General features: G+C 44.1%; 1 protein-coding gene across 3 annotated transcripts in view; it reads left to right on the top strand.

The window, feature by feature from the left end:
* FGD3 (FYVE, RhoGEF and PH domain containing 3) overlaps positions 1-2,290 on the top strand; it is a 99,839-nt gene extending 97,549 nt beyond the window's left edge. For all 3 annotated transcript variants that reach the window (XM_083727020.1, XM_083727021.1, XM_083727022.1), the window contains one exon: positions 1,314-2,290. In XM_083727020.1, the coding sequence (XP_083583146.1) occupies positions 1,314-1,538 (225 nt within the window). In that variant the 3' untranslated portion in view covers positions 1,539-2,290. The remainder of the gene's footprint in view (positions 1-1,313) is intronic.
* The last annotated feature ends 10,687 nt before the right edge of the window (positions 2,291-12,977 follow it).

The raw sequence follows: 12,977 nt of genomic DNA, 5'->3' as shown, positions 1-12,977 counted from the left end.
CTTACAACTAAATCAAATTCACCAGATACATACAGGATTAATACAGTAATAGAAGCAATCTTCAGATCTCTCCCTGGCGTTTATACTGGGATGATAAAGAGGAGCAATATGTTGACTGACAGAATATGTAGAAAAATTGCTTTCCTATCCCAACTGGGTTGAAAATCACTATGTGTGCAGTGTCAACATACGCACATCAACAGTAGCCCCAGGAGCCAGTGAGAGCGAATAGTAGTAATTTGTGAATATTGTTATGAAAAAAAGAATCAGAGTGGATGCCTTAAAAAGCCCAGCAGCTTGGTGCATCTCTGTGCACGAATGCTCCCTGGTGCAAAGTGGTGGTGCTTCTTCTCTGGTTATCATTCGTGCATTCCCCCATGGATTTGTGAGGGAACTGCAGGGCACGTCAGCTAATGCAGTCTTAACAGTAGCTGCTCTTGTAATAAAGTGAAGAGAATGTTGCTTTCTTTGAAATATGCCTCTCTGCAGAATGCTGGTGGAATGTGCGCGTAGAATCACTATAGAGGTTGTTATTGAGAGAAGGCAATCTGGGCCTCATAACTCTTGAATCCAAACTTTGTAACATTTGTTCTGGTTTTCTTTGAAAACCCCTCAAGGCAAAACAAATACACGAGTCAACCATTTTTGTGTTTGTTTAGTTCTGTTAAAAAACAAAATGAAAACCGTGAACTAGATTCTAGATTCTTCCCCCCCCCCTTTCTAAAAACCCAAGGCAGTTTACAAGTTAATACTGTTCAAGACCAAGGAGTGCAAAGAGGCCACTGCATAGCGAAGTCTATAGAGACCACTTGCCACCCCAACTGTAGCTGGTTCAGTGATTAGGGGCAGGCAAGGCATGATCTGTGGAATTTCACAGGGAAAAATCACTGATGTCTGAGAACATGGGCAGGGAGGCATCCCCTCAGCTCTTCATCATCCCAGGAGGTTTCTTCAGAGAGGAAGATTCCTCACAGCTGGTTCTTGATACAGTTTGGTGAGAGTCTCTTCCTTGACCTCTGTGTCACTAGCATTCCAGGGCTTCTTTGTTTCAGAACCATCCAGCCCTGGCCCACAACACAATAATTCAGTCGTCATGATAAGATGACTTCTCACTAATAATATCTTTAAAATACATGCTGATAAATGCATGTGTTTTATACAATGTTTTATCTTCAAGTACTACTCATTCCTATAAAACTCTTAAAATCTGGAAATAATGGCTATCCTCTTGAATTTTTTTCACCAGTTTACCTGTCGCCTGCTTTCTTTTTATTTTTGGTTTTGACTCCTGCTTTTCTTTTGTGTGTGTTTAGGATGGTCGGATTCCACGAAGCATACCCCTACCAGGATATGAAGTTGAATTTCCGCATTCTGGTGAGAAGTTTGACACAAAACATGTTTTCAAACTCTGCCAGTCCCAACAGACTATGTATTTCAGTGCAGACGATGAAGAGTTGCAAATAAAATGGATGGATATTCTCACCAAAGCAGCTAAAGGGGAGATTTATGATCCAAGTGAAGGAGCCAGTGAGCCCTAAAGCCTTTTTCTGGGGTCCAAGATATATTTCAGGAGCAGGGGGCTGAACTCGATAATCATGGCACTTTCAAAATATGTATGGTTTTCTCCCCACCCCCTTATTATTGTACATTCATTACATACAGTACTGATTGTCTGGCATATATGTTAGATGGAAAAAGTAAGTGTAGTAATTAATGGTGTTCTTGTTGACATTGATGGAAAAGAAAAGAAGGAGCAAGCATTAATTTTATTGAAAGTAACTGCGGGGGGAAAAATCATCATTCAAGTTAGCCATCTTCAAACACCTAAAGGGCTGTCACATGGAAGATGAAACAAGCTTGTTTTCTCCTGCTCTGGAAGGTAGGACCCGAAACAATGGCTTCAAGTTACAAGAAAGGAGATTCCATCTAAACATCAGGAAGAACTTTCTGACAGCAAGAGCTGTTTGACAGTGAAGCAGACTCCCACGAGACGTGGTGGACTCTCCTTCCTTGGAGGTTTTTAAGCAGACATTGATGTATGATCTAGTTGTGATTCCTGCATTCCAGGGGGTTGGAATAGATGACGCTTGGGATCCCTTCCAACTCTACAGTTCTATGATTCTTTCTCCACTCCCCCACCCTGTATTTTTGTTCCTTTCAATGGCTGTTTGAGTGAAGGATATGTATAGTCCGTGTGTTACAAAAGTGCTGCCTTTAAGTTAAATGTTGTACAAGGCTTGTGGCTGGCCACTGACATGCTGTTTTCTGTCTTCTGTTTTGGGATTTTTTTTTTTAAAAAAATGGTCTCCTCTGTGCTGTAAGAACAACGTGATGGATCTGTTTCATTTGGTAACTCTGTCCTTTCTTACAATGACTTTTTTCACTAGACAGATACTGTAGAATACGTTTGTAGAGTTTTCTGAAAGGCATTGTGGAAGACACCTTGAAATCTCAAATATCAAGTATTCCTATATATATATATATATAAATATAAATATTTTTGTTTTTGTTTTTTACTTTTACCCACACTTTTCTTATTTCTTTATACAACCTCCTTTTTAATGTATGCAATCAAATGTTTTACACTGCAAACTGGGATGTTCCCAATAAATGGACAGTTTTAGTACACCCAGTAAAGGTGACCTTTTTTAGGACGATTAACTTTTTTGAGTAATCAAGGATTTATTTATATAATTTGTAAATACCACATGTTAAGCTTCTTTTTTTTTTTTTTACAAAAGTGATCTAACTGAAACTTAGTCTGTCAGTTAAGACACTTGTATAAATTGAATTTGTAATTCGTTTCCTGTGTACTTTTGTTTGCAAAAATATTTATGTATGCAAATAAAAACCCATGCCATTGATTCCTGAGCCAGGTACTCAACGTATAAATTTTAGGTGGGTATCACCTAAGAGGTAAAACCAGCGTTCTTGGATTCAGTCAGTTGCGTCACATGGCTCTTCTGGTCCATGAATCCTCTTGTTTCCCCCTCATCATGGCTTCCACGGCCATGTCTTATGCAGCTTGCCACACTTCTCCATTCCAGTGTTCTCAGTATGCAGGCCAGGACTTCATCGTGCAGCCCGTGGGCTCCATTTGCAACACGATACCATAAGAGAATGAGACCACACGCCCTTTCTACCAACCAGTCGGAAGAAAAAGAAAGGAAGCAGCATGTTGAAGCACTACAGAAAAAGTGGAGCTGGGACGCTTGTCCGAGTAGGTGAGGAATTGCTGCTGGAGGCGATCAGCCTTTGATTCTTCTCTGCCCTCATTATTGCTCCTCAGTAGCTACTACAAACCTGGTCGCAAGCCAGACTCGTCCCATCAGCCACCTGGGTTAAATGAACGGGGCATGACAGGGAGGGAGGTGGCAGGTGTGGGACTCCCATCAATCCTAGCCGACTGAGGAACATAAGTAGTGCACATAGCCATGGCTGTATGAAAAAGCAAAGCAGCTTGCACAGATACAATTTAAATTTATTTTTTAAAAGAGGAATCCTGGTGCAAGGGATTGCTTTGGCCAAATGGATTAAAAGTGCTCTCCCTTCCTGCAGTGCCCAAGACCAGAAAGTAGGCCATGGCAGAAGTGGTGGGAAGGAGCGGGTTCCTTTCTCAGTTGCTGAAGAGTGTTGGGCTGGCTATTGGTGGAGTCAAAGCTTTTTGTCACTGTAAACAACATCTAGAATGAGCTACACCAAAGCATTGTTTAAACGTGTGCACTCTTGTTGCTGCGTGGGATCTTTTAAACGTTTTGTTCCCTTCATAAGGCCGTTTGGGCTAGTCTTCCTAATCAGATCCATCCACCCGGTAGGAATTCATAGAAGAAATAGATTTGGAAATGTGTTGCTTTTGACAAGTAGATCGAAATATTCATTTTAAGATGTCTCCTCATGCTTCCCACTGAAACGATGCAATCTAACTGTAGCTGAGCTTGGTATTAAAAGGGAAAGCAGGATAGGAGGGGGATATATGCATGATGAGCAAGGGAGATAGCTGCCGATTGCTTATACATGGGAGAAGATTCTTGTGAGTATCTGTATATAACAGTGGGCTTATCTCATCTGAAACGCAATATGGTAAGAAGCAACAGACTAAGAAAGTGAGTAAAACAGCTCTACAATTAGCATTGCCACACAAAGCAGTGACTCCAGTTTATGAAACAGGATTGGTCCATCTAGCTCACTAATGTCTACACTGGCTTGCAGGGGCAATCTGGGGTCTCAGACCCAAGATTCTTTCTCAGCCCTCCCTTGAGATATCAAGAAGGAGTTGAAGTTTCCAGCATCTCCTCTGAGATAGGAGGCAAAATGTACAGATACCATTGTTTTCATTTTTGGGTGAGAAATTATCTCACGCCACTCTTTCACTGTTATACGTACTTGCCTGCCCCTTTGAAACATCCACACACACCCCTTGAAAGAAAAATCCGGCTGATGCCCATGTGTATGAGAGTGAGAGACACACTTGGAGGACAGTGGCAAGTGTGTGAGAAAGGGTATGTGTGCTTGTATATGTGCATGCTCTACAAAGGTGAGATGTGAGTGGAAGGGGAAGGGATATGCATGAATGTATGGCCTGCAAGGCAGGGAGAGATGCCTGTGTGAAGGGGGGGGGTGAGTTTGTGTGAGAGAAGCATGTGCATCTGTGCTCTGTATGTCTGGTGATTGCACATGCGCAAGAGGGTGATGTCAGTGTGGTGTAGTGGTTAAGAGCGATAGTCTCGTAATCTGGGAAACCGGGTTCGCGTCTTCGCTCCTCCACATGCAGCTGCTGGGTGACCTTGGGCCAGTCACACTTCTCTGAAGTCCCTCAGCCCCACTCACTTCACAGAGTGTTTGTTGTGGGGGAGGAAGGGAAAGGAGAATGTTAGCCGCTTTGAGACTCCTTCGGGTAGTGATAAAGCGGGATATCAAATCCAAACTCCTCTTCTTCTGTCACCTTATGCATATTTTATATATTTTTTCTTGTTACTGGGAAGGCTCCCTGTTTTTCTTAGGTGGCAAGACCACTCTGTGGGGGGAGAGGGGGAGAGAGAGAGAAATCACACAATTGGGACCAGCAGGACATAGCTTACTTCCCAGAGTAAGCCTTAGGTTGTCCAAGGCGAGGGGCAATGAATGTACTCTTTCTAATTTTGTGACATGCCATGGCTCCATAGCCATTTTGTAAGTAGTGCCCACAGCAGGTCATGTATCCACAGCAGCGACCAGAAGAGGAATGGCCACTAGGAGAAGCACACCATGGTTTCTGCAGCAGCAAATCAAATACCCCTTCACCTGCCCCACTTGCAATAAAACATTTCTCTCCTGGATCGGTCTCTGCAGACACAGCAGGCTCAGGCATTCTCCAACAGTTTGTCCTTACCCCTGAAGACACACACTTCCATTGTCTCCTGAGGCAGATGGACGCCGCTGCCGCCACCAACAACTTTCACAAGATATAAAATGAGCCTATTGGTCCAAGAAAGACAGGTTTCAGACAGTTACAGCGTCTACTGCTATCTGCCTCCTTGAGTAGACAAAGTATGTTTTTATGTGCATCACTCTATAAAAAAGGCTCACAATCCGATGACAGACTTTTCTTTTTGGTTTGTCTTCTCACAGACATGTTTCTCCCGATCTGGGTTGCAAACAGCTATTGAAACAGACTACTTTTTTTGTAGTCATGTACAGAACAGATAAGACAAGCCCCTCCCCATGGGGAAAGGAAGCCAGAGCTGTTCTTGTATTCCCACCACTGCCAGAAAGATTCCTAGTTCAGTTAGTCATCTGAAGCCCAGAATCAAATCCACGTTTGGTTTCCGAAGCTTCCTGCTTAGCCTTGGGGCAAGCTGCAGTTTCTCTTCCGAAAGTGCCGTGGTTCTGTGGCTAACACAGTGCTATGAGTTTCTGGGAGGAAGAATGGGGGTGGCCAGGGGAGAACTGCAAACTTATAAATAACAAATAAGGCATCTGCTGAAGGGCAGACCTACATGCGCTCAGACTAAGCAAGAAAGGAAAGTTACCGGTAACTTACAGGTAAAGTAGCTGTGAAACATGATTATTTTAGAATATAAAAAATAGAAGAGTCAATGGGGAAACAAGGGAGAGAGGAAGAAATGTGAGTAGATGCTATTACACTTACTAAATGATTGTAGCTGGGAAGAGGAGAAGCCAAAGGCTAGCATGAGGAATAGTTTTAAGATGACTGTCTAACAGCAGTCCACATCTAAATATCAAAATATGGTAGACAATATTAGAGGTCTTCAATTGTAGATTCTAAATGGATCGTCTCCTAATCCATTACAAGGTCTCTTTAAACTGGATAGTGTTAGTCATGTTAAACTCCTGTGACAAATTCCCTTTCCATTCTTAGCCTTGACTTTCCTGCACTAGTTTATTACAGTGAAGTTACATGGATGTAACTTTCCTGACTTTTCCATATATTCTTTCATACATCTATAGTGCTTCTCTAGCATCCACAGGGTCTGACCAGATGCCTGTGGGATGCCCACGAGAAGGACCAGGGCAGCAATAGCCCTGTCCCGCTGTCGTTCCTTCTGCCTTCATTCCTTTCACTGTGTACAGTACGTGTAGTCCTAAATATTTGCTTACATGCAGTGGCTGGGATCCAGCAAGCTACTTTAGCATGCCCAGTGAGATATTGACTTTTCTTTAGAGAGCAAATCCACAATTCCACATTGTAAGCTGCTTTTGAAAGCCCGCTTAGGAGCATTTGTACCATCTTGGGAACATTTATTTATTATTATGTTTTATTATCCTTTTCAGTCAAATAAAAGTTCCAGAGCAGTCAGCAATCTGGTGGCAAAATGATGCCAGGCTGCCTGGAAGAGTGCATGCCATAGCCATCCAGGGATGTGCGTCTTTCGGAGTTGCGCTCCCGCACAAGTCGCATGACTCACATGAGAGCACCCCCCCAAAAAAAATGTTTCACAGGAGCCAGATGGCTCATGCAAGAGCATAGCCCCCCCCAAATGGGTGTCTTTTGGGGCCACACTCTTGCAGGAGCCAAAATGGGACATCCTGGGATCCAATCAGAAGCCAGGATGACCTCTGTAATTCCAAGATGTCCCACTGAAATAGGAACAGTTGATGGGTATGTGATGAACTTTTGATTCAGTCTGTTTTTATCATGGCCTGGTATGCAAGGGCTAAAAGTCTGGATGTGTTGTGCTAAAGGGAACAGAAGATGAAAGGGATACTGGCAGAGGATTGGGGGAGAATAAAAGATAGCATTAGTTTTTTCTTAAAGCAGATCTGACTATTGACCAGATTCCAATGAACCATACAGCTAGCCGATTCAAAATACAGTGGCACAATTGCTAACTAGGACTGGTCGATCAAAAGGAATAACCCTTGTCAGTCCTGAAATGATAGTGAGGCATATTAGAGTATATGCCATCAATTTTGATTTTCATATCCCAAATAGAGCTTTCTGGGAACCAAATTATATTTTTAAAAGATATGTGAATTATTGAGAATGTTCCCTCCGTCCACTCCTCTCCCCATTGCCATTATTTCTTCTCTCTGCACCTGCAGTAGAAAAAAAATCCTTAGGGTTTCTTTCTTATCCAAAAAGTCATTTCAGCTCTTCCGCAGTCTGCATTTTCCTCACGACATGCAGTGGATGGAAATTGTGTGTGTACTTATATGGATTCATAACTGGGGCTTGTAAATAGGTGAACCCATTAGTGCCTCCCTCTCTGCCTGTTGCTTTTACAGATCATGAAAGAAGTGGATTTTACGCTCATTTTGTGACTTTTGCTTCATATCTTTTTCTTTAAAAAAAAAAAAAAGAACATTTTAAATCCAGCAGTGCATGTTTCTGTTGACAGCAAGGGAGGCAGAGTTATGGATACTTTTTTAATATACTAAAGTTAGGAGCTTTGGTTTCAAATATTTGATAACCTCAAATACCTGTGTCTTCACTCAAAACCTAATCTTATTCTGGAATCCAGATTTATTCTGCAGGGGCTAGATGTTGGTGGATAATGAAATAACAGGATGTCTGTGATCGAAAAGGTAGTTTATTGGCATAGTTGGTGGCATCAACAGTGACCCGGGCCATAACTCTTGCTCAAGCTTGAAAATAAATCATTTTCCTATACTTGACGTCCCTTTGCTTCTACCTCAACCCTCAGCCTCTCCACAATTCCATATTGAAAATGAAACAATCTTGGTGTGTTTATGAGGCACAGAATTTTTTTTAATGTACAGTTAAACTCAACTGCAGACTGTTTTAACTCTACAGAGGCCTTAGAGACTCTTATTGGTGGCTATTCCAGTGTTTACATTACAGTCCTAAAAGCTGATACCATCTTGTTATTAGGGGATTGTAATCTATCTGCAGCACATGAACATTTGAGCTTCTTTATACTGAGTCAGACTATTGGTTTCTCTACCGTATTTTTTGCCCTATAGGACGCACCGGCCCATAGGACGCACCTAGTTTTTTTGGGGGGGGGGAATAAAGGAAAAAAATTATCCCCCCCCCACCGCGGCTTCAGCGTGCCCCGTGCTCCGGCCAGCAGGCTGCTATCCGCAGCCTAGGAAGCCCTGCGGGAACTCCCGCGGGCTCCCCAGGCTTGCTGATAGCTTCCTGAAGCCTGGAGTGCGAGGGGGGTCGGTGCGCACCGACCCCTCTCGCTCTCCAAGCTTCAGCGAAAGCCTGCATTCGCCCCATAGGACGCACACAGATTTCCCCTTCATTTTGGGAGGGGGAAAAGTGTGGGAGGGTGCACAGATTTCCCCTTCATTTTGGGAGGGTGAAAAATATGGTAGTTCAGTTCTGTCTACACCAGTGTAGAGCCAGTGTGGTGTATTGTTTACATCGTTTTCCTTGAAGTAGTTTTGGAGGGTTTTTGTGAGACTCTCTCTAATTTGTTTGTTTGTAGTTAGGATGGGACTGAAGGACCATGATGGGGTGGTTTGTGTTCCTTCTCCTATTTTAACGATGACTTCTACTGGGGCGTGATCTGTGATTTTAATGTTACCTATGTTTGTTGATTCCACTGAGGGGATCAGACCCTGTGTGAGTAGAATGCTGTCCAGTCTGGACACTGTATCATGGCGTCCTGATTGGAATGTATGGCTGATGTCTCCCGGGTTTTGCTCACCCCAAATGTCGTAGAGACCCCTGTTTTTTAGCATTTTTAGTAACTTGTAAGAGTTCCTAGTTGTTGGGGGTTTCCTTCGGAGGAAGGTTGCCCATGGGGTTGTGGGGTGGATATCTTTCAGGGATAAACCTTTCATATTTAGATTGAGGTCCCCTCCTAGGATCGCTTCCCCTTCAGAGAAGGAGAGGAATTTGTTTAGTGTCTTCTGGAAGAATTCTAATTGTTTCGTGTTTGGGGCATATATGGAGCCGATTGTCAGTTTGATTTTGCCATCTAGTGTCCCTTTAGCGAAAATGAATCTGCCTTTTTTGTCCTTGAGGACTGTTGTGGCAGTGAAGTTCAGGTCTCTACTGAGTATTATGGCTACACCACGAGCTTTCCCTGAGCCTTGTGCGACCCACTGTTGACTGAAGCGGGGGTCGCTCAGGAGTTTGCTGCCTTTGGGTGGGTTGTGTATTTCTTGTAGGAAGGTGATGTGTGGTTTCATGGTGTTTATGTATGAGGTGATGCGTTTTCTTTTGATGGGGTTTCCCAGCCCCCTCACATTTAATGTAATTGCTTTTAGGTTAGCCATCTTGCTTATCTATTATGTGGGGCGATTCCCTGCCAACCCGTTCGGGTTGTCTTGTGTCTCTCCCTTCGTGTTGTTTAAAGAACCAGTGGGGTTGCGCTGACCTAGGGTGTGGTGGGTGGGGGGCTAGTGGGAGTAGAGTGAGATTTGGGTTAAAGAGTAGGGAGTAAGTTGTAGGGAGTTTCCTATATGTAGTCATATAGGTGTTTGTTTGGGGTATTTTGGGCCATCTGGCATTTAGCCGGTTGGTCCTAGGTCTCAGCTGGTGTGGAAGGCCATGTTCAAGGACAGGCCATCCCCCCTGTTGTCTGCGATAGGGGGTGATCAGCGAGACAGTGTGAAGTGACTTTGTAACGTCGCTGTCAGGTATAAGGTTCGTAAGCAATGTTGCCAATGTTATAAGCAACATTGTTGGTGTGTTGGGGTGGGGATGTGGGTGCTGGTACGCTCTGGTGCCACCATATTGCTGGTTGGGTATCAGATTTTAGCCTGATTGTGGGTTGTGTTATTAAGGTTGGAGTTGTTTTTCCTTAGTACGGAGTATGAGGATGTTGAAGGTGTGGGTGATGGGGAATGTGGTTGAGGTCGTCTGGACTGATGTTGGTGTGGGGGTTTCTGTGGGGGTGCGAGGCTGGGGGGGATGTTGATGGTGTTAACTAAATCTATGTTTTGGGGGGGAGAGAGGGGGAAAGGGGGGGAGAAATCACCAGTCCTTCGGTTTGTGGGTTTTTTTTCCTGGTTGCTTCATTCAGCTGCGGTTGTTGTTGTTGTTGTTGTTGTAGGGTTGTCCATCTGCGATGAATTGGTTTGGTTAATCTTGGTCTGGTGTCTTGTGTCGTATGGCCGGCGGGACGGTTCTGAGCGTTGTGCTTGCCTGTATTGGTTTGCGTTGTTCTGCTGCTTCTGTTGTTTCTTTTTGCTCTGTACCGTCGTCCAGTTGCTTGCTGTTGTTTCCTCGTGGTTGGGGCTGTCACTTGGTGGGTTTGTCGGTTGCCATTCCAGTGGGAGGTCGAGTTCAAGGTTCTTTAGTAGTTGCAGGGCCTCAGGTATGTTGGTAACCATGTGTTGTGTTGTATTGGTTGTTACAATGAGACGGAAGGGGAAGCCCCATCGGTATTTGATCCCTGCTTGTTGGAGACGCTGGGTGCATGGGCGCAGGCTTTTCCTCCGGTTTAGAGTATCCTGAGATAGGTCCTGTAGGGCCAGAATGGGGGTTTCTCCATATTGAAGGTTGGTTGAGTTTCTGAGGTTGTTCCATACCTCTTCCTTCTTTTTGTAGCGCGTGAAGCATACAATGATGTCTCTTGGGGGGGCGCTGGGTTTTGGCATAGGTTTTAGGGCTCTGTGAGCCCTCTCCAAGTCATCTGCCTCAAGTTTCAGGCCTGGGATTGTGTTTTTCAGCCAGCGTATAATTAGGTCTGTTGGGCTTTTCTCCTCTGCTTTTTCAGGAAAGTTGCGGAAGCGGATGTTACAGCGTCTATTGCGATCTTCAAGGTCGGCTTGGTTAATTTTCATCTCTCTGTGTTCTGCTTCCATTTGGTTTACCAGTTCGTCCAGTTTCTTGTTCACACGTGCGTTCTCCTCCCGGTATTGCTCTATTATTTTTTCTTGCATTTGGTTTTTGTTCTCTAGAGCTTCCACTTTGGAGGTTAGATTGTTGATTAGTACCTGCATGGGAGCCATTGTGGCCTTCAGTGTTTCTTCTAATCTTGCTTCCATTTCCCTCAGATCTCGTTTCGTTATTGGGTGGTCATCATCTTGAAGGGGGGTTACCATCTTAGCATTGTTTGCCATCTCCCTGGTTGGTGTCATCTCAGTCTCCCTGATAGTTTTGGTTTGAGGTTGGCTTGGCGTCCACTTGGGGTAGGGCGTGTGGTGGTTAGGAGTTGTGCCAGTGGTGATTCCTGGGTATTGTTGGGTTGTTGAGCTGATCAGGCTTTGTTGGCTGGTGGCTTTTACAGAGCGTTTGGATTAGGCGGTCATTTGTGTCACTTCTAGCCTGTGTTTTAAGAATTTCTCTTGGGTTTTCTGTAGTTGCCTCAGCGGTGCCGCCGAGGCTGGGGGGGAGGGCAGGTAAGCAGAGGTGGGTAGACTAACGGACAGACAGTTCATATAAAGGGAGGGGGGTTAGCAGGTAGAGATGCAAGAGATTAGAGGGGTGGGGCCAGGGGGAATATGTGTTTAGGAGGGGGTTGTATATACCCAAAAGGGGTACTGGGGTCCAGTTAAGGTGGAAATTGGGATTGGGAGTGCGCTTAGAAACAGAGACAGACAAATAGGCTATATGTAAAGGGTGGAGGGAGAAAAGGGAAGAAGAAGAAGAAGAGAGAGAGAAGAAGGGGGGAGGCGGGGGGAGAGGGGAGATTGGAGTAGGAGAGAAGAGAGAGAGAGAGACAAAAAGAGAGTTGAAAGAGAGGAGAGATAGTACAGTAATATCAGAGGTATTAGATTGCAGCAGTAGTTTTAGCTATAGTATGAGGGGGCAAATTATGATAGGGTGATATGAATGTGTGTATGTGTTTCCTTTAGGGGAAGGGGGGGATGGAGAGAGGGTGGAGGGAGAGAGAATGAGAGGAGGAGGGGGAAGGGTGGGGGAGGGAAGGAGAAGAAAAGAGGGGGGGAGAGGGGAGGAGGGAGGGAGGGTGAGCTGCTGCAGTGGTATGGGGGAAAGTCTTATTTTAAAAGAGGGGGTGGGGGGAAAGGGCTCCCCTCTCAAAAACAAACTGACAGACAGGCTAAAAAAGGGGGGCTTGATTTTAAAAAATAAAAGGGATAGAAAAAAAATTGGGGATGGAAAATGAAAGGTGGGATAAGGGGAAAAAATGAGGAGGGGTGAAGAGAGAGAGGGGAGAGCAAAAAGGGAGAGAAAAATAAAAGGGGGGAGTTGAGGGGGAGAGTATCAGTAACAATAGCAGTGATATAGAGGAAATTTTTGTTTTAAAAGAGAGTGGTGGTCGTAGCTGGGGGCGAAAGATTCCCCCCTCAAGAACAAGCCAACAAATAGACAAGAACGGGCTTTAAAAAGAGAGAGGGGAAAAAAATGTGTGGTTTTAAAAAAAAAAATAGATAATAATATTTCCTCCTAATTATTGTTATTATTTTTTATTTGTAAAAAAGTAATTAAAAATGTACAGGTAAAAGATAAAAATGAGAATTAAAGGTAAAAAAAGGGGGGGTTGTCTTTAGATAGATAGATAGAGCTTTTTATTTAAAAATGAAAATAAAAATGAGTAAAGTATAGGTAAAAGAGGATAGGTAAAAGAGAGTGGAAAGTCTGGGGCGAAGTG

Source organism: Podarcis gaigeae, assembly GCF_964106915.1.
Source record: "Podarcis gaigeae genome assembly, chromosome: 2".
NCBI classification, from domain to species: Eukaryota; Metazoa; Chordata; class Lepidosauria; order Squamata; family Lacertidae; genus Podarcis; species Podarcis gaigeae.
The sequence above is the reverse complement of the archived record's forward strand: the minus strand, read 5'-3'. Positions and strand labels throughout refer to the sequence as shown.